Source organism: Diceros bicornis, chromosome 24 (genome assembly GCF_020826845.1).
Source record: "Diceros bicornis minor isolate mBicDic1 chromosome 24, mDicBic1.mat.cur, whole genome shotgun sequence".
In the NCBI taxonomy this organism is placed as follows: Eukaryota; Metazoa; Chordata; class Mammalia; order Perissodactyla; family Rhinocerotidae; genus Diceros; species Diceros bicornis.
The window spans coordinates 15511302-15534528 of NC_080763.1; the positions used below are offsets into that span (position 1 = coordinate 15511302).

Consider the following 23227-nt stretch of genomic DNA (forward strand, 5'->3'; position numbering starts at 1 on the left):
ATGCTAACCATCATCTGAACCTTCAGTGAGTTGTAATCTTTTTGCTGGTGGAGGGTCTTGTAAAATGCAGTATCTTTGAAGCACAATAAAGCGAAGTGCAATAAAACAGAATATGCCTATATACCCAAAAGAATTGAAAAGAGAGACTCAGGTATTAGTATGCCAGTGTTCATTGCAGCATTATTCTTAATAGCTAAAAAATGGAAACAATCTAAGTGTCCATTAACAGTTGAGTGGATAAATAAAATGTGGTATATACGTACAATGGAGTATTATTCAGTCATAAAAAGGAATGACGTTCTTGAAAACACTATGCTGAGTGAAATTAGCCAGACGTGAAAGGACAAATATTTTGTGATTCCACTTATATGAGGTTCCTAGAGTAGTCAAATTCATAAAAACAAAGTTAGTGAGGCATTACCAGGGGCTGAGGAGAGGGGGAAAATGGGGAGTTATTGCTTAATGGTTACAGAGTTTCTGTTTATTTGATGGCTAAGTTTTGGAAATAGATAGTAATGATGGTTGTTCATCATTGTGAATGTAATTAATGTCACTGAATTGTACACTTAAAATGGTTAAAATGAAAATTTGTTAAATATATTTATCACAATAAAATAAAAAGGAAAACAGAAACCAGTTGACCATAAATGTGATATTTGTTTCTGGCTTTTAATTTGTATCCTATTGCTTTATATGTCTATCTGTATGCCAGTACCACATAGTCTTGATGAGTGGAGCTTTGTAGTAATGTGAAGTCAGGAAGTGGGAATCCTCCAACTTTTTTCTTTTACAGATTGTTTGACTAATCTGTGTCCCTTGAATTTCCATATCAATTTTAGAATCTGCATATCAAGTTTTGGAGCTTAGTTCTTATGCCCAGCTGTGCCACTCCTAGTTGTATGACTTCCAAAAAATTGCTTGTCTCATTTTTTTTTTCATAATCATAATTATAGGTTATGAGAGTTAAATGAGAAAATACATATAAAACCTGACATAATGCTTGGCATGTAGTAAATGCTCAATAAACTACTAGTAGTAGTATTGCTACTATTACTGCCATTATCACTGCCAGTGTAATACCATTTATATATATATACATTTTTTGTGTGTGTGTGTGTGAGAGGAAGATGAGCCCTGAGCTAACGTCCATGCCAATCCTCCTGTTTTTTTTGCTGAGGAAGACCGGCCCTGAGCTAACATCTATTGCCAATCCTCCTCCTTTTTTTTTTTCCACAAAGTCCCAGTAGATAGTTGTATGTCATAGTTGCACATCCTTCTAGTTGCTGTATGTGGGACCCCGCCTCAGCATGGCTGGACAAGCAGTGCGTTGGTGCACGCCTGGGATCCAAACCCGTGCCGCCAGTAGCGGAACGCACGTACTTAACCACTAAGCCACGGGGCCGGCCCTTTATATGTTGACTAGGATAAAATAGAACTCTACTTCCAGAGTGTATTCTTTCTTCAACAATGAGGACAGTTTGTTGTAATGGAAAGAGCAAGAAATTTGGAATGAGTCTGCTGGAGTGTGCTAACTATGAAATACTGATAGTATGTTAAATTTAAAGATATTTTAAATTTAGCCATGTTTCATGCTGCCATGAAAATAGAAATGTTATTTTCAGAAATCAGTTCAAAAGTCAAAATTAATAGTTGGTAAAGTTGCCATTACTTTGGTTGTTGTCAGGGAATAGGAAAAATAGATGAGTTGCAGTAAGTTTATTCTCGAACTTTTTTCTTTTTTCACTAACTTGCTTATGACTCAAATGTTTCCTTAAATTACTTCTAGATTGTAGCTTTTTACTGGATTTTGTTTTCTGGTGTATTTTCAGCTTTAATCTCCTTTTTCATTTCTGTGTTAAGTATAAGACAGAGGCCCTCCAAGTTTCCTGTTTTTAGCTACATGATCATATGATTATCCTACTGTTTTATCAACATACTATTCATAGGCATAATGTTTATATGTCACATGTCCATTTTAATCCAAGTAGGAATATATTAAATGATATATTTTACCTGCCTTTTCACAGTTGAAACTATTATCACTGGTTTGAAGTTGATGTGGGAATACTAATCTGAAAGCTTTTCTTCCCTAGGTTGGAATTCCAGCAGAGGCAATATTTGAGGGACTATTAGTCAACATTAATGAAGAGAAAAATGAATTGTTTATTGAAGTAGAATTGAATTGAAATTTATCATAGCGACTTGGTTTTTATTTTTCTTTCAGAAATCAACCATTATCATCATGACATCTTTGAATCATTATTGTACTAACAAATTGAAACTATTTCTGTAATCTATGCCATTTATGTAACAGTTGTTTTAAACTGCTTGTGTTATAACCAGTCTGTTTTACAATGATAGGTACTTTTTAAAAACTTTATTTTGAAATAATTTCAAACTTTTAGCTTCTACCTAGTTCTATTGTAAAACTTCAGTGCATTGTATTACAGATATTTGTTTATTCATCTGCTCCTCTACAAGACTATGACTTCTTTGTATCCTCATTCCCTGGATTATATCCATTACATGAAAAGAACTCAATGAATAAAATGATGAACTCATTATTTCCAGTGCTATAAATTGAAGTCCTAGAGTCTTCAGTAGTCTTTGCTCTGTCTTCATTGATATCCCAACGATCTCAACTTCTCATTGAATAACATTAATAATTGACAATGAAAAAAAATTTTAAATGCCTACCTTAAACCTGTTACAGAGAGTTATATAATTTTTCATTTTAGTAACATCTAGTGCTGCTCTTTTACTAGTTATATTACTATGGTCTTATTTAGTATGTCACTTATATACCCTATATAATATGAATTAAGTTAAATTTCATTAGTATTTTCATCATTCAGTCATGGCACTTTAAAGTCTAGGAAATAATTCTCAAATAAATATCTGAACACTAGTTCCATTAGCAAAGATAAATGGTAATATTAAAGAGTTTAAATGCAGAGTTTTCTATAAAAATCATTTGATTGAATTAAGTTATTTTTTAGTGGAAACTAGAATGTCATTTCTTAATTTACAATTGAGACAGAAGATATCCTAAAGTACTAGAATACATAAGTCCCTTATTTATGATACTGTCTTTTCTGGTATTGAGATACTTATCAAATAAGTAATCAGAAAGTTCCTTTTTAAGCACTGAGTTAGAGCAAAGGTAGGGAAGTAGGTAATCTTGGAGTTTTAAGAGCTTAGAGCACCTGCCTGATAGAGATATGATAGTAGCCACAAGTGCAAGCCATATATGTAATTTAAAAGATTTAGTAGCCACATTTTAAAAACTAAAAAGAAGCAGATGAAATTAATTTGAATAATATCTTATTTAACCCAATATGTCCACAATGTTATTTTAACATGTAATCAATATTTTTAAATTAATATTTTTTTATACTAAGTATTTGAAATCTGGTACGTAAATTTACACTTAATGTACATCTCAATTAGCTCCTTCACTTGGGAAAATTACTGAATCCCTTCATGTCTCAATTTCCCCATTTTTACAATGGAGACAGTTGTAAGAATTAAATTAGATAATATATGACACGCTTGGTAAATGGTAAGTGTTACATAAATCTTAGCTGCTTTCTAAAAAAATATTTCAAATAAGTGAACATGAATGTAATGACATCACTGCCTCCAGGCAAAGATCATATCTCAGGGATTAAATTTGTAACCTACAAACGCTCATCTCTTTCCTTTGGAGAGTGCTGGGCACACACATCTCTCTGACTCCTTGTTTAAATTATTTTTAAAAAAATGGAAAATCAATATTGATTCATCAGTTGTGACAGATGTACCACACAATGCAAAATGTTAATAATAGGGAAAACTGTGGTGGGCAGTCTGTGAAATAAATCTCTTTACTTTTTGCTCAATTTTTCTGTAAACCTAAAACTACTCTAAAAGGTGAAGTCTATTAACTAAAAATGAACACACTGTCTGCTGTTGGTTCTTGACACATCTTAGTGGTAACAGAATCCATCAGTAAAAGGGGCAGTTTCAGCATCATTAAGACCATCAATAAAAGAAGTTTAGTTATGATTAAAAATCTAACAATGTTTTCTCTTCCAGTAGTCATTCATTATCTACTTCTTTTTAACTAATATATGGAAAACTGAAGCACAAAAGAGTTGTTTTCCCTCCATGGTTATTGGGGTGGGTAATGGGCAGTTATTGGTGGCACTTGATGCTAATGGCAGAAATAGTCCATATTTTTTTATACACTGTTGCTGGTTTTGAGAATATTTTCTTCTCCTAATTTCAGGTTGGGTGGGACTATATCAGCATACAAGATAGTACCAGATGAAATAGAAGAAATCAAGGTATAGTATGGCATTTTTCACCTCTACAAAGACTTAGTATCTTGGAGGGAGGGGAAGAATTACTTTTTCTTTACACTGTTGAATCTTTGGGTGTGTTAGGACATCATTTAATTCCCAGTTATCCTATTTGAATTAAAAAATATATGTATCAGATAATCATTATCAGATTTTATCTACCATTATCAATGCATTTCTAAGACAAATATTAGGGGAATCAAAAAAGAACCCTTTCCTATGAAATTCATTGAAAATCTACTTAAGAAAGCACTGTACATAAGCATTAGTGTGCATATTGGATTATCTTTTTATCTTGTTTTAATTTCTTTTCACTATAAGCTTTCATCAATTATAAATAGTATCAATCTTCTAGTAAATATTTCCTTGTTACTTTGAAAACATGGTATGCCAATTTCAATTTAAAATTTACACTCCAATAAATTAAAAATTGACCTTACTCTTTGAAAATTACAGCATTACTACATTCTTCTGTCTCTAACGTTTTAATAAATCCTATGGACTATTGGTCTTCCAGCATAACATGCACCCCTTGTCCAAGACCAACTTACAGTCTAATGAGACCCAAACTTACTATCTATTCCATAAATAAATTTAACAATTGTATAGCAAGAGTCAAGAATAAACAATTGTTAAGTTGTTAACAATAAGTAAAGATCTCAAGAAATCATTAAGCTTGATTTGATCAGACTTTCAAAATTAAGTTCAATAAACTGAAATCTCAGTAAATAATTCTTAATTTGTTTATGTTATTTTTAAATCAGTTAAGCTTGGTGATCTTTATTATGTAATATATTATTAGTTTTAATGTCATGTGTTCTGTGTAGTCAACATCAGGAATTAATACCATGATTATATTCTAGCATCCAAAAAATACAGGAGTGTCAAGAGACTCATTCCAACTTGATATAAATTCATAAAATAGTTTGGGTGGGAAGAACCTTAGGTCTAATCCAGATCCCCTATTTTTTGGAAGAGAAAATGGAAATTAATAAAGGTTAACTTGTTGAAATTGTTGTTTGAGGTCCAGTAATTACTTCCCAAAAATATAATCAAGTGTTGTTAAAGAGTCAGAATAACATGAATATATTCCTTCTTGAAATACATTTTATAATGACTGAGAAAAAAAATCAAACTCTAGAAACTTTAAGTAATCTGTAAATGTGTATATAAATAATTAAGCAGCATTTATGTAAAGGATATAGAGTTAAAATCCATCTATCTTAAAGGTGCTCTATCTTATATTACAATTATAATACATGTTAAGTGATAAAGGTAAACAAAGTATTCTATGAAACACATAGGAAGGGCACTTTTGAAAAAGATAATCAGCAAAGTCTTTCCAAGAGGTAAACTCAGCAAATTGGAGTTCTATACGGAGGCAGAGGCACTTGAGAAAGCATAAATATGAGATAATATGGTACCAGATCACAGGGTGTAAAATAAAGACTGTTGAGATATAGGACTGGCGGTGGGCCTTTATGCCATGTTAAGAAATTTGGATTTTATAATGAAAACTATGGGGTGCCGTTATGTGATTTTTAGAAAAAAGTAACATGATTAGTTTGGTAATTTTTTTAGGTTTTTCTATGATGAGAGAGAAAAATTATCTCAGTGGAGAAAAGGAGGTTCCATCTATAAGGAAAGAAACCAGAATGCAAGAATGTAGGCGCAAAATAATTAAAACCTGAGCTACAGTAGTGGCAGTGAGGCTGAAGAAAAAACTCAGATTCAAGAAATATTATTTAAGAAAGTAGAATCAGGGCCAGCCCTGTGGCTTAGCAGTTAAGTGCGTGCACTCCGCTACTGGCGGCCCGGGCTCGGATCCCAGGTGCGCAGTGACGCACTGCTTCTCCAGCCATGCTGAGGCCGCGTCCCACATAACAGCAACTAGAAGGATGTGCAACTGTGACATACAACTATCTACTGGGCCTTTGTGGAAAAAAAAAAAAAAGGAGGAGGATTGGCAATAGATGTTAGCTCAGGGCCAGTCTTCCTCAGCAAAAAGAGGAGGATTAGCATGGATGTTAGCTCAGGGCTTATCTTCCTCACCAAAAAAAAACAAGAAAGTAGAATCAACAATACTTGATGATTTATTGGATGTTTAGGGGAAGATGGAAAGTTTGACTCAGGTTTCTGGCTTGGATAACTGAATAGATTGTGTTGCTGTTAAAGAGGAGAAATAAGAGAAGGAATAATTTGAGAGGAAAGAGGGTAAGTTTTTGACTTACTGAATTTGAAGTTCCTCTCAGATAACCAAATATCCACTAAGTCATTGGATAAATTGGCCTGGAACTCAGAAGACAGATAAGTCTTTCGATTGATATTGGGGTTTGTCATTATGCAAGAGTTAGTTGAGGCCATGCTAGTGAATCGAATCACCTAAAAAAGCTGTATGAGGTAATAACAGTGGACCAAAACTGTTGACCTGGGGAAAGCCCATCCTAGAACCAGAGGATTAATGTATTCTTTTATTAGTTTAGTTAATTAACGGAATTGTTGCCTTTTCTTTTAATAGTGACTTTTCTCTAAAGAAGTAGTTTTTTCATTTTGTTTTTGAAATTCTAGAGTTATAAGAGTTATCCCTCAGGAGACTCCTTGAAAAAAACATGATTCATAGATGACATGTAATATATGATTTTTTCCATCAGTTTTACTGGTAATTCATCTAAAACAGCTTCGAAGAGTTTGAGGCCTGAGGCATAAAACATATGAAATTGATTCTTGCTTTCAAAAGTGTTGGAAGAAAAACTGTTATAAAATATTTCATCAACATTTGATGTCCCTATTAGCATTTTCAACTGAAATCAGATACAGTCTTTTTGTTTTGATTAGAAGAAATGTGAAATGTCTGGTTATAATGTTCATTTTAGTTGGCTAATATCTGAGTAATCTTAAATTATCTAAATAGTACAATTAAGTTTAAATTCAAAATATACTCACTATAATATACCATGTATGAATAAATATGCATGTCTATCTTTACTATTAAGGAGACTAAGGATAGTATTTTTACTATTAAGGAAATATGCCTGTAGTTAGGCAAAGATTTTTTAGACTCAACAACAAAAGCACAATCTATAAAAGGAAAATTTTATAAATTGGTACTCATGAACATTTTTAAATTTTGCTCTGCAGAAGAACCCGTGAGAAAATGAAAATTCAGGTTGTACACTGGGAGAAATTGTTTGCAAACCACATATCCAACAAAGGGCTTCTATGTAGAATATATAAAAAATTCTCAAATTCAACAGTAACAAAAAATTTTTTATTAGAAAATAGGCAAAAAAACCAAGACAAAATAAGTTTTCCAAAAAAATATTTATACAAAAAAAATTTTTTTTTTTTTTAAGATTTTATTTATTTATTTTTTCCCCCCCAAAGCCCCAGTAGATTGTTGTATGTCATAGCTGCACATCCTTCTAGTTGCTGTATGTGGGACGCGGCCTCAGCATGGCCGGAGAAGTGGTGCGTCGGTGCACGCCTGGGATCCGAACCTGGGCCGCCAGCAGCGGAGCGCACGCACTTAACCACTAAGCCACGGGTCCGGCCCTATACAAAAATTTAGATAAAAGTTCATTAACTTTACAGTTTAATTTAGGAAGCAAATATGTTTTCAGTAGTGAGTATTCATGTTCAGAAATGAAATATAAGTCCGTAGGTAAAATCATTTAGTCTTGTTCATAAAGATCTTTGCAATTTCTTTTAAAATTATTTTTAATGTCCTATTTTTGTTTCCTTCTATAAATGGAATATTTTCTCTATATTTGTATTTTAACATTACCTATATATTTTAACATAATTGAGGTATAAGATACTTTTAAAAATTGGATTGTCACCAAATCTACTTCTGCACATCATGAATGAGGAACTCTATTGGACCCATGCCCCAGTATATCAACCTCATCTGGTAAAAATTATAGAGAAACAACCATTTAAAGTATCTGGATATTCTAAGGACAAACAGCAAATGAAACATTTATTCAAGTAAATCTAGTATCAAATAAAACAATGAGAGTCTGTGGCACTTACCCACAACCTGATCTTTTTCCCACGCCTTCTCAGCTTGATGGAAACTTCACTCTGGGTAGGTGTGGTCTAGAGTATGGGACTCTCTTTCTCCTCAGCTCTCAGTTAAGGGACACAGTATCTCTCCAAGATGGACAGGACTTCATCATTTCTCTTGCTTCCAACTCTAACTTGCAGAGGTTAAATTCCTGAGGAGTGCAGCTGAAAGGTCAGGGGCTCCCTTCCTCCACCTAGCCCCCATTCATAGAATGGAAGCTGTAGCCCAGATTCAGCAGGCTAAGAATATTGGAGGCCTGATCACCCTTACCTCAACTTGCTGGTAGGGCAGAACATCCACATTCAGAGAGGAAAACCAAGAAGACCACAGGCCACCACCGCTACATAGCACTTGAAACTGTGGCTTACTGATTTTATCTAAGGCAGTTCACAAGAACAGATTGCTCTGAAGCTCTTCCCGAGAGAAATGGCCTTATTTGAAAAAGAATGTGGAGAAGTTCAAGCCTAAGAGTACTCTCAAAAACAATGGAGATTTTGGTGGTAAACAATTAAGAGGTGGCTGATAAAGCTGATAATCATTCTAAAAGAACAAGAAGCTAAATCAGTTAGTTTACCAGAAAGAACCTGGGAAAGAAGTAGCTAAAAAGAATCCTCCTTGGGTAAGAACAAACCTCAAAGACTGGACTGAAAAACTGCCCTGCCTAAATTTAATTGGATCAGACTATGGAGCAATTTATGTCCCCGAGCATTGTTTATAATAATAGTGCAATTAGCTGAAAGTTAGTGGAGCTTAACAGCTGGGTGTGCTAGCAAAGAGGGAAATAGCTTAACAGAGACATCAAGGAAAGAAAAGAGACAGTCAAAGAGAACCCTACTAAAACCACTGTCATCCCAAGGTGACTTTGTGCATGCCTTGCTGTGCCCTCTGAAGAGCAATATTAGAAGTGGAAATAGACTTTACTAAAGAAGCCTAGCCAATTCAGTAAACAAGTAAACAAGCAAAGAACAACAAAAAAGCCCTGAAGAGAGAGAGGGGAGGCAGTATCCAGGATTGCTACAATGCGTTATATAACATGTCCAGTTTTTAACAAATGTTATAAGACAAGCAAAGAATTGGAGAATGTGACCCATACACAGGAAACAAAGCAGACAGCAGAAACTACCTGTGAAAGGTCCTAGATGTTACATTTAACAGATATATTTCAAAGCAGTCTATCTAAATATGTTTTAAATTTAAATTTAAATTTAGGAAACCTACTGAAAGAAAGCCATGATGACAATGTCTCATCAAATAGACACTATCAATAGAAACAGAAATTTTTTTTTAAAGAAGCAAATTCAAATTCTGGCATTGCAACTATAATAATTGAAATGGAAAATTCACTAGAAGGGCTGAACAACAGTTCCAACTTGACAGAAAAAGGAATCAGCAGACTTAAAGATAGGCTAATAGAGATTATGCAAGCTCAATAACAGAGAGAAAAAAGAATGAAGAAAAATGAATAGAGCCTCAGAGAAATGTGGTGCACCATTAAGCACACCAACATATGGATAATGAGAATACAAACAGGAGAGAAAAGAACACAAAAAATATTACAACAAATAATGTCTGAAAATTTGCCAAATTTAATTACAATCATTAACCTACATATCCAAAAAGCTCCATCAGTTCCAGATAGGATAATCTCAGAGAGATCCACACCCACACACGTTGTCTTAGTTCAGACTGCTATAGCAAAGTACCATAGACTGGGTGGCTCACAAACAACAGAATTTATATCTGACAGTTCTGGAGGCTGGAAGTCTGAGATGAGGGTGCCAACATGGTCAGGTTCTGGTGAGAACCCTCTCTGGTTTGCAGACAACTGACTTCTTGTTGTATCCTCACATGGCAGAAAGATAGCAGCTAGCTCCCTGGTCTCTTCTTATAAGGGCACAAATCCCATTCATAAGGACTCCATCCTCATGACCTAATTACCTCCAAAGGCAGCACCTCCAACACCCTCACCTCGGGATTAGGGCTTCCACATAAGAAATTTTGGTGGGACACAAACATTCATCCCATACTGCACATCATAGTAAAAGTTGCAAAAGACAAAGAGAAAAAAATTTAATGCAGTAAGAGAAAAATGAATCATCAAATACAAGTGAACCCCAATAAAATTAACATCTGACTTATCAATAAAAATGGAGGCCAGAAAGCACTAAAAGGCCATATTCAAAGTACCGGAAGAAAAAAACCCATCAACTATATACATATACATACATACTACAGAAATCTTATATCCAGGAAAACTCTTTCAAAATTGAAGATGAAATAGAGATATTACCAGATTAAAAAAAACTGAGAGAATTTCTTGCTAGCAGATCTGCCTTGTAAGAAATACTAAAGAAAATTCTTCGGGCTAAAAACATGTGACCACAGACAGTAATTCAAATCCACATAAAAAACAGAAAGCACTGGTAAATGTAATTACATAAGCATAAAAGACGATATAAATGCATATTTCTTGTCCCTTCCTCTCTTAACTGATTTAAAAAACAATTGTATAAGACAATACATATATAACTGTTTTGTTGAGCCTATAACATATAGAATTGTAGTGTATTTGACAATAACAGCACAAAGAAGGTAGGTGGGAGAGCAAAGATACATTGGAGTAAGTACAATAACACCGATGGTATCTCGAATCTACAAGAACAAAATAGGAAAACCAGAAAGAGTACATAAGAAGGTTAATACTTAACACACACTATAAATATATACTTTTCCTCTTTCCTCAGCTTTTTTAATAGACATAAATTATATAAAATATTAATTAGCAACGAGTTGTTGGGTTTGATATACGTGCGTTTGTGTGTATATACATATATATTTGTGTCTACAAAAATATGTATGTAACATGTATAAAATAAGAGCACAAAAAGGGAGAAGAGAAAATAGATCTATATAGGAAGTGTTTCTATATCTCATGAAATTAAGTTAATATAAATCTGAAGCTGATGCTAAGATATACATAGTAAACCCTAGAGCAACTACGAAGAAAATAGCTCCAAAAACAATAGTGAAAAAATCATTAAAGGAATTAAAATATTACCTTAGAAAATATTCACTTCATGCAAAAGACAGGAGTAGAAGGGTAATAAATGAGTGAATGAGAGAGAAGAGACAAATAGAACACATAAAGTAAAATGGCAGATATAAATCGAGCTATATCAGTAATAACTTAAAATGTGAATGGATTTAACAATCCAATCAAAAGGCACATATAGTTTAACTGGATAAAAAAATTTTTAAAGGGGCTTGCCCCATGGCCTAGCGGTTAAGTTTAGCACGCTCTGCTTTGGCAGCTTGGGTTCTGTTCCTGGGTGCGGACCCTACACCACTTGTCGGTGGCCATGCTGTGGCAGTGACCCACATACAAAATAGAGGAACATGGGCATAGATGTTAACTCAGGGCAAATCTTCCTCAAGCAAAAAAAGGAAAAATTTTTTTAAAGACACAACTAAATGCTCTCTACAGTAGACATATTGTGTATTGAAAAATGCCGTATAGGATAAAATTAAAAAGATAAAAAACAGGGGCTGATCCTGTGGCTTGGCGGTTAAGTGCACGCACTCCGTTACTGGTGGCCCGGGTTCGGATCCCGGGCGCACACCGACGCACCGCTTGTCTGGCCATGCTGAGGTGGCGTCCCACATGCAGCAACTGGAAGGATGTGCAACTATGACATGCAACTATCTACTGGGGTTTTTGGGGAGAAAAAGGGAAAAAAAAAAAAAGGAGGAGGATTGGCAATAAATGTTAGCTCAGGGCTGGTCCTCCTCAGAAAAAAAGTAAATAAATAAAAAACAGGGGGCTGGCCTGGTGGCGTAGTGGTTAAGTGTGCACACCCCACTTTGGTGGCCCAGGGTTTGCAGGTTCGCATCCCAGGCGTGCACAATGCACCGCTTGTCAAACCATGCTGTGGCATTGTCCCATATAAAGTAGAGGAAGATGGGCACAGATGTTAGCCCAGGACCAATCTTCCTCGGCAAAAAGAGGAAGATTGGCATTGGAAGTTAGCTCAGGGCCGATCTTCCTCACCAAAAAAAAAAAGATAAAAAACTGTGTATCATGCAAACAATAACCAAAAGAAATGACAGAATTAAAATGTTTTATTAGCTAGAATACTTTTATAAGAGATGCTTCCCCTTATCTATTATTTATTTATGCAGTGATACAGTTCATACAGAAAAAGCAGGATAAGTGCTTGATTCTTTCCCTTTGTGTGATTTCAGTTCTTTAAAATTTTGTAAGACTTGCTGTCTAGTCTTGCTGTCCTAGTATATTGTCTATTTTGGTAATTGTTACATTTGCCCTTGAAAAAGTCTTTATGTTCCGCAGTGGTTGCATTTAGTGTTGCACATAAATCTCTAACTATGATTGAGATTTGTCTGTTTGTCCTTTTAATTCTATCAAATTCTGCTTTATATATTTTTGTAGCTATGTTACTGGATGTTTATAAAATATTTTTATATCTGCTTGACTCATCATTATGAAATATTTTTAGTCTGTTACAATATTTCTTGCCTTATAGTCTACTTTGTTTAGTATAATTTGCTACAACCACTTTATTTTGGTTGATGTTTGCGTGATATATCTTTTTCTATCATTTTAATTCTAATCTTTCTTGTTATTATGTTTAAAATGTAAATGTCACTTATATACATCTTTGTACTTGTTTCCTGAAACTCTTGTTTTTTGCTTAGAGCATTTAGACCATTTATATTTATTATAATTGTTAATATAGCTTTTATTGTTTATTTCGCCTGTTAGTTTCTGCTTCCTCTCTTTTTTTGTCTTCTTTTAGATTGAGTAGCTTTTATTATTTAGTTTTTTGCTTTTATTAATTTGTTAGTGCTATATATTTTGAGTGTGTTTTGTTTTGGGGTTTTTGTAGGGTTTTTTTTTTTTGGTGATTTATCCCAGGGTGTATTACAACATGCATGTGTTACCTTTTTAAATACTCATAATTATTTTTGTCATTTCCAATACTAATAATTGCTTTTTTATTGATATCTTTCATCAATATGGGGAAATTTTTAAACATTGTTTTTGACTATTGCTTCTTCCCATTCTCTCTTTCCTCTCTTTCTGGGATCTAATTATACTTATATTCAACCTTTTGAGTATGTCTCACATATTTGTTTTGTCCTATTCTGTTTGTTCATTCTTTCTACTTTCTCTACATCACTTTGTACTTTTTTGTTGGTTTGTCTTTGAGTTTTATATTCCTGTGTTCTGGGCCGGCCCCGTGGCATAGCGGTTAAGTGCGCGCGCTCCGCTACTGGCGGCCCGGGTTCGGATCCCGGGCGCGCACCGACGTACCGCTTCTCCGGCCATGCTGAGGCTGCGTCCCACATACAGCAACTAGAAGGATGTCAACTATGACGTACAACTATCTACTGGGGCTTTGGGGGGAAAAAAAGAAGGATTGGCAATAGATGTTAGCTCAGAGCTGGTCTTCCTCAGCAAAAAGAAAAGAGGAGGATTAACACGGATGTTAGCTCAGGCCTGATCTCCCTCACAAAAAAAAAAAAAAAAATATTCCTGTGTTCTGCTGCATTTCTCCTTTTGACATGTGGTTACATTCTTTAATCCTGATAAACCAACTCATTTAGATCTGAAATTCAGATATTGTAATTTTATGTCCTAGTATGTTCATTTAACTTTTTTATAGATTCCAGTTTTCTGATGATATTTTCCATCATTTCATCTATTTTATCTTCTATTTTCTTGAATATATTAATCTTCTATTTTCTTGAATATATTAATCAGTTTACCTTAAAGTTCTTGGCTGCAAACTCCCCATGCATCTGTTGTGGGGGGTTTTGTCTGTTTTTTCATCATAATATTGGATCCTATTTTCTTGCATGCCAAGTAATTTTTATAAGTTTATTTTGTGTGTAAAAGAACCATATTGATTATAGATGATTTATCATCCATCTTAGAATGTCTCCCTTTCTACTGATAGGCAGAAAGTATGAGAAGCTCATCACTCCAGCCCAGTTAGGAATTGAGCTGGGTTGATAATATAGTGGGTTTCCATTCCCTCATTCCTGAACAACAATAGGAGATTTAGCTCTGATATTCATAGGTTCCAGCCTAGCTCTCTAGCCTCCAGTCTAACCAATATAAGCTCAAAACCTGGCAGATGTCTTGAAAGGGAAATGCATTGTTCTTTGGTCGGGCTTACTTCCCTAGCAGGTCTTTGTTTCTTAAGCACTATGAAGAATGCAAACTATTTCACTCTGTCTTTCCTAAGCTTTTTGTTGTGCTTTAACGGGCTTATGTACAGCACCACAATCTATAGTTGTTCCAAGGAGAACAACAGCCGTGTGTTTAAGTCTATTAAAGTTTTTAATTTCTAAATGTCTAACAGCTTTCTGATTTCTTTTCCTCCCAGCAGAGGTTCTCTGCCTGGAAAAGGCAAACCATTCTCTGATGGTCAGCCCTTTGGCCAAAATCAGCAAATATGCTCAGTGGGGATGGGTAGGTGGTAGGAAAAACTAGAGATTATCAGTTTAACTCAGAAAAGTTTCCGCATCTCTGGAATTTTATTTTATATAATTTATTGCTTCTGTACCTCTCTGATGTTTTAATTTTTAAAAAATACAATTTTTGTGATTACCTGATTTTGTCTACTTGTTATAGTGAAAGTATTAACCTGCTATGACCTATTGTATTCTACCCAAAAGCAGAATTCTGTATCATATTTTTTAACTGATTTTTGGTACGGTGTAGAACGGCTGTTTGTTTTGTGGATAAATCTTTTTTCTTAACTACTTTTTGTGCAACAGTTATTATGTATAGTAGTTTTTCATTTGATTGACTCTAGTAAGCTTTAGTAAAATGAGATCACAAAGTAAAATCCTGCTAGGATTCTGGTTGGTTTGTTTGTTTAATGTTTGATGTATCAAGCACTATTGTAATTGCTTTAAAAATACTCATGTTAATCCCCGTAACAAACACATGAGCTGTGTATTATTATTGTCCCTGTTGATAAATGAAAAAAATGAGGCAAAGGCAGTTTTAAGTGATTTGCCTAAGGTCACACAGCAAGTAGTGGTGGAGCCAGAGTCAAACCCAAAGTCTGAGTTCTTTTATGATAGTGAGAGTCGGTAGTAGTGTAGTCTAAAGCATCATTCACCTGGTCTTTCCCCGTGAATACTGCAAACCCACTTACTTCAATATGTGTTACTTTCCAATACCCCTTCTCTTAATTGGAATGCTCTTCCTGAATTTCCTTAAATCTCTCATTCACCCATTTATATTTTTAATTATAGTTTATCATTTGTTCTTTCTGTGTATTTAAACTTCCTCGGTTATCTCATCCAGTTTCATAGCTTTTGTTTGGGTTCTGTTTCCTAAAATAAACTGTTTGTTGAAGTACAATATTATATATGCATTGTACATACAGAAAAATACACAAATCATAAGTGTAGAGCTTGATAGATTATCACAAAGTGGACACATTTGTGTAATCAGCACTCAGATAAAGAAATAAAATATTCTCAGCATCCCAGAAATCTCCCTGTGCCCCCTCCCAATCACTACACCTTCCCTTCTTCCCAAAGGTAATTACTATCCTGATTTCTAGCACCATGAATTATTTTTACCTGTTTTGAGCTTTATATCAGTGGGTCATTGCTGTGTTTTTTGTTTTACTAAACGTACAATTTAGTTATCCGTCCTTGTGTTGAAGGATATTTGGGTTCTTTCCAGTTTGGGGCTATTAAGAATAATGCTGCAGTAAACCATCTTGAACATGTCTTTTGGTACACATATGTATGCATATCCATTAGCTATCCAACCACTAGGATAGAGATGACCTAGAAATACTGGGTCATAGAGTATGCAAAGAAATAATTTTACCAGATTCTGCAAACAGTTTTCCCAAGTAGATGTACAAATTTATAGTTTCTTCAGCATCTTATGAGAACTCCAGTTTGCTTCACGTTTTTGCTAACATTTAGTATTGTCAGTCTTTTTTCATTTTAATGATTTCAGAAAATAGTGATACCAAAGTATGTTTTAATTTATATTTTCCTTGATGACTAGTGATATTGAGCATCTTTTCATATGTTTATTGGCTATTTGGATATCCTCTTTTGTGAAGTGACAGTTCATGTCTTCCAGTTTTTAAAAATTAGGTTAACTGTCTTTTTCTTATTTATTAGTTGATATTCCTTATATATTCTGGATAGAGTTCTTTGTTTGCTACATATATTGCACATTTATTCTCCCACTCTATTTCTTCCCTTTTTAAAGTTATCTTAAAACTGTCTTTGATAAATAGAAATTCCTAATTTTAAGGGAAGTCAGCCTGTCAATCTTTTCAGTTATAGTTAATGAATAAATATTTGTTGATTAAATGAATGATCCTGAAGATGTTTGATGTCTAGTGCAAGAGACAATCTTATGTCGTTATTAAATGTAATTTCTATATTAAATATATATAAAAATTTTTTAAAGCACAAAGGAGACAGTGACTAACTCTGGCAAAGAGAATCAAGGAATTCTTCATGGAAAATATGACGAGAAGGGCTTCGAAAGCAAAACAAATATGAAATATGAATAAACACAGTGTTTCTGAGAAGTGCAAGTTTGGCTAAAGTCAAGGGATTATTAAGAATAATTGCAGGAGATGAGACTGGAAAATTAGAGTCACATTGTAAATGATTTGTATGTCTCAGGGAGAAAAGCTTCTAAAGATTTTGAAGCAAAGACATTTTCAGGTTTATTTCAGAGGACTTACATGTCCTTATCAAAACGAATTGGAAGGAGGCATAGAGGCAGAACACTTAGGATGCTTTATACCAATCTAGAAGAACAATGATAAAGACAAGGCTCATGTCAGTGGCAACAGTAGTGAAACGTACAGGAAGTACATCACAATGGTTAATAAGACAGGCTCTGCACCTTAATTGCATTGTGACCTTGTATGTATCTTAACCATTCTATGTTTTCCTAAAAATACAGATAATAAAAATCTACCTTTGTTGGGTTAGAAAACCTACTGTTGTTGTGAGGATTAAATGTTTGTAAAGTACTTAGCACAGTACCTGTACATAGTAAACACACGGTGAATGGCATCTATATGATATGATCCAAGTAGACTTGAGAAGTGAGAAATAGAAATAAAGATATTTGAGGTTTTTAGCTTAGACAACTTAATGGAAGATAGTGCCAATTCCTGAGCTAAAGAATTCAAAAGAGGAATCATATTTTAGGGGAATAATAAATGTTGGGAGTCTTTAAGGCATACTGGTAAAGTCCTGTAACTGGAAATTTATTCACTCCCCCATAAAATAATTTAGTGCTTTTGTCTGATTTGTTCACTCTTGATGATTTTCATCTCTCTTCTTTTCTGGTACTATTCACTTATTTGAGAGCCACTTTTCCTATGTTATCTTCTCCTCAGAGTGAAAGCATCCCAGAGGAATGATGGAAAAATACATATATTTCAAGTATAAGAAATATCAAATTGCTGCAGGTTTTCTCTCTACTATATTTCTGAGCATTTAGTCCTTTTTTTTTTTTTTTTAACACCAGAACTTAGCATTACCGTTGTATAATGTGGAGTAGGTAATTTTCCTCTCAACATCAGAACAATTCGATTTAGTAAAGGGAACAGTTCTTGGCTCTTTTTGAAAAGATAGTTTAAGCCTACCTGTCTTTCTGCTATTTTTTGCTGCCTATAGATAGATCGAAGGTTCTATTGTTTCTCTTACTAATTATTACATAATATCTTGCACAGAAGTCTTGGCTAAAATTCCATCAGAATAGCATACTTTCTTTAACCTTACTAAGATGAATTTCCTCTGCTATTCTTTGCTAACAGACATATAAATTATATTGTAACATCTTAAAGATGTTTTACCACTGATATTCTAATGGAAAACTAGACCATAGTGACAGTTATTACTATAAAAGTTATTGAAAATCAGACCTTTTATATTCCACATAGGGCTAAATATCAGTGAATAAAACTGTTTCCAGATGGTTTTTGTTAAGGAGATTTTTAATTAGAATTAATTAATTAAATAATATATGTTATCCAGGTCCAATTATTTGTCTAGCTATATTCAGCCCGCAATAAAATGTTCAAAGGAAAAGAAAACCACATCATATTTGAAACTTTGTCAGAGGTATATCATTGACATTTGAGAGAACGTGATATAACTATGACAGAAATTCTTCTATTTCCTACTAATTATATAATTTCAATATGAAGATATATTCTCACACCAAATTTTGGTATATACAGATCAGTAATAAATAATATGGTTTGACCAAGTATCTTTGCTTCCTTAATAGGTTTATAATGTGTATGTATTGTGTGCACGTACAAACAGGCACTTATTTTTTAAGTTCCTATTATGTACCCGGAATTATAGTAGATGCTTTTCATGTTCTTTTACTTTATTCCTCCTAACAGTGGTCCAAGTTTCAGAGAGTTTTAATAACTTGCCTATGGACGCAAAGCTAGTAAGTTCACTAGAACTAGAACCGGCACCCAGGTTTGTCTTGCCCACAAGCCTGTTCCTTTTCTCATTACCTCTGTTCCAATGCCTCACAGTTAAAAAAACTTATAAAAGTAAACAGTGTTGTTTATAGATGTAAAAAACTAAAAGTTTAAGTTTTAGTTGTTTTTTGGTGAGGAAGATTGGCCCTGAGCTAACATCTGTTGCCAATCTTCCTCTTTCTGCTAAGGAAGATTGGCCCTGAACTAACATCTGTGCCAATCTTCCTCTATTTTGTATGTGGGACTCTGCCACAGCATGGCTTGAGCAGTGCATAGGTCCACACCCGGGATCCCAACCTGCGAACCCCAGACTGCCGAAGTGGAGTGCATGAACTTAACCACTACGCAACCGAGTGGGCACCAAAAGTTTAAATATTTAATAATACTATCATAAATATTTATCAATAGGGTTTTTAAATTAAAATTTACAGACTGTTATGTAGATTTAAAAATCATTGTAGTGAATTCATTTATGACCTATTGTCTACTTGAAGAGGCAAGTTAAAAACACCCATGTGTTTATGTGCATCTGTGTGTATGTGTGTGTATTTATTTATGTATGGAAATTTGTATGGAAGAATGATTAATGAAAGTTTAAAATGGGTTATTGTTGGTAAATTTTTGGTGATGTTCAATTCTTTATACTTTTTTTATGTTGATTGAATCATTTTTGTCTTTTTAATAAGCATGTATTTTTAGAATCATAAAAAGTACGAAGCCTATTCTCATTTGGGGCCAAAAAATTAAAAGTGGAACAAAAAGTAAGATCAGGTTAAAAGACAGAACATTTATTTTTTTCACCAACTGTCACTTCTAGAACTAGTTTACAATTATATAACAGGTGATAATTTAATCAAACTTCTTTCACATAGCCACTTTTTTTGTATTGCCTATTCTACAGCAGTGAGTAGAATGGCCTGAAATGCCAGACTCATAGTGGTGGTACTAAATTTTATTGATAAATAAAATAATGGGTGTTTAAACTGCTTTGAGGAGAAGCTCTATTCTAGTATAGCTCAGTAGCTCCTGACAGATGCTCCTATCTATTATTGCAAATAACAAAATAAACTCTGGACCAAACAAAAACATAACTCTCTGAAAGCACTGGAGAGTAACCAAAGGCAAGCAGATGCTGACATCTGGAAGAGGACATTAGTAGAGTATCCCATTTTTATAACTTTTAGCCTGAGAGTAGGCCCCGATCTGGCCTCGCTGGCAGCTAAAACCTGCAGGCATACTGGCTGGAAGAACATAGTTTGGGACAACCACAGCTGCACTAAAGTAAAGGGGGGAGGCCAGCCCCGTAGCTTAGCCATTAAGTGTGTGCGCTCTGCTACTGGCAGCCCGGGTTCGGATCCCGGGTGCGCACCAACGCATGGCCATGCTGAGGTGGCGTCCCACATACAGCAAGTAGAAGGATGTGCACCTATGACATACAACTATCTACTGGGGCTTTGGGAGGAAAAAGGGAAAAAGAGGAGGATTGTCAATAGATGTTAGCTCAGGGCTGATCTTCCTCACATAAATAAATAAGTAAATAAAGCAATTTAAAAAAAAAAAGTACAGGGGGAAATCCTGAAAAGGAGAGAGCCAAAGAGGGGAGCCTCAAATTCTGTAAATAAACTCCCTAGATCTCTGGCTGACCTCTGAACCGTGAATGTGCTGGATAAACTATAAGCAGCACAGCTAGCACTAAAGTAATTGAATTGAATTTTGAATTGCAATCCACTGCAGAGCAAACAGTTTGTAGTTGAGTCTACCCCAGTCATCTGCTTACTAAAATAAAAATAAATCAACATTCTTCAGAGTAATATGACAAAACCTAGTGTTTCTTCAACATATGATTGACCATGTCCAGAATATAGTCCAAAATTATTTAATATACAAAGAAACAAGAAAATGTGACCATTCTCAAGAAAAAAAGATAACCAACTGATACTAACCCGAAGATGACCCAGCTATTGGAATTAACAAAGATTTTTAAAGTAATTACTATAACCGTGCTCAAGGAGTAGAGGAAAATATGCTTTTAATGAATGAAAAAATATGAAATTTTAGCAGAGAAATATAAAGTAGTAAAAAGAATCAAATTAAAATTTTAGAACCGAAAAATACATAGCTGAAAAGTATTTGGAAGTCATCTTTTTATCTTTAAATTCAAGATCACACATTAGGCACTATAAGATTGATGGCAATGAAATCATGTAATAAATGTAGAGAGTTATTAAATAAAACTTTAAAGTTTGTTGGATTTGCTTTCAAACCAATAAAATTCATGCCTAGTTATTTGTGTTTGGAAAGTTGTGGTACTGTTTATTAGCGGAACAATACTGTGGAAATTATATGTAGAATAAAATGAAAATTGGAAAATATTCAGAATTCTTACTCTGAAAAATCGTCTTTCAGTACAAGATAGAGACCACATGAAAGATAATGCACTATTTTACCTTGGCAAATTTCTTATAGAATATAGCATATTAGGGTCCAGCCTGGTGGCGTAGTGGTTAAGTTTGGCATGCTCTGTTTCAGTGGCCTGAGTTCTCGGGTTTGAATCCCAGGGGTGGACCTACACCACTCATCAAGCCATGCTGGGCTGGCCCAGTGGCGCAGCGGTTAAGTATGCACGCTCCGCTTCAGTGGCCTGGGGTTCACAGGTTTGAATCACGGGCGTGCACTGACGCACCGCTTGTCAAGTCATGCTGTGGTGCCATCTGATATAAAGTAGAGGAAGATGGGCATGGATATTAGCCCAGGGCCAGTCTTCCTCAGCAAAAATAAAAGAGGAGGATTGGCATCGGATGTTGGCTCAGGGCTAGTCTTCCTCACACACACACGAAAAAACACCATGCTGTGGCGGTGACTCACATACAAAATAGAAGAAGATGGGCACAGATGTTAGCTCGGGGCCACTGTTCCTCGTGTAAAAAGAGGAAGATTGGCAACAGGTGTGAGCTCAGGGCCAATCTTCCTCACCAAAAAAAAAAAAAGTAATATAGCATATCAATTTAGAATTAATAATGGGGAGTAGAATAGCTAGTTTTAGAGCTTCAAGCTCCCATCCCTCAGTAGAAACACTGTAAAACAAGCAGAAACTGTTAGAACCAACTTTTTCAGAACTCGGTTTCAGAAAACAGTCAAAGATTTGTAGCATCCAAGCAAACACTGAATGAAGAATGTTGATTTGTTTAGGGTGATGAAAAAGTTTTGAAAATGGATAGTGGTGATAGTTGCACTATATTGTGAATGTAATTAATACCACTGAATTATATACTTAAAATGGTTAAGATGGCAAGTTTTATTACCTAATTTTTTTTCCATAATAAAAAATTTTTTTGAAAAGAAATAGAATGATGTACTGATAGATGCTACAACATGTATGAACCTTAAAAACATTATGCTAAGTAGAAGAAGCCAGTCACAAAAGAAACCACATGTTGTATGATTCCAATTTTGTGAATGTCTAGAATAGGCAAATCCATAGAGACAGAAAGTAACTTTATGGCTGCTTGGACCCTCCCAATCAGAGGAGTGGCTGGTAATGTTTACCAGATTTCTTTTTGGAGTGTTGAAAAGTTGTAAAATTAGACTGTGGTGATGGTTGCACAACCTTGTGAATATGCTACAGACCAGGGAACTGTATGGTTTAAATGAGTAACTTTGTGATATATGAAATATATGTCAATAAAGCTCTTTAAGAAAAAAAGATTATAGTCTCACACAAATACACAAAGCTTTTTAAGTAAGCCTAATCCATGGGATGGACTAAATAGTGAGAAAATGGAAAAGGTTAAAAAGACTGGCAAAATAATTTAATACAGACCTTGAGTGTGTATAATTAGTTTTACAATTACTAGTTTTAATATCTTTGAGGCATATCTGGATGTAATGGGGTCAGGAAATAAGAAGATAGCCAAGAAATACCAATTATATAATCTGGATGCATATTCACCTTTACACTGTTTACTAAGTGATACATCAGTACTGTCTGAATGTGTGTGATTTTATCATGTGGCTGACTAGAGCAATTATGCTTAATTTTTTTGGAGGTTATGGATATCTTGACTCTTCTCCCTCAGGAAAATCTTGTAGGTATATACTTTGGATATGACTTTACAAGAAATATAAACCATGGACCATGATGATTTTTTCTATACATACATTCCTATGATAAAGTTTAATTTATAAATTAGGCACAGTAAGAGATTAACAATAATAACTAATAATAAAATAGAACAATTATAACTATACTGTAATAAAAGTTGCCATAGGTCTTAGCAACCTCAGCA

The 23227-nt window shown here is 34.4% G+C and overlaps 1 protein-coding gene across 8 annotated transcripts in view; it reads left to right on the plus strand.

Annotated features, from left to right (window-relative positions):
* The window catches only part of GPHN (gephyrin), a 648078-nt gene that overhangs the window by 261974 nt on the left and 362877 nt on the right, over positions 1-23227 (plus strand). For all 8 annotated transcript variants that reach the window (XM_058567151.1, XM_058567147.1, XM_058567152.1 and 5 more), the window contains exon 3: positions 4271-4328. In XM_058567151.1, coding sequence (XP_058423134.1) covers positions 4271-4328 — 58 coding nt within the window. The remainder of the gene's footprint in view (positions 1-4270; positions 4329-23227) is intronic.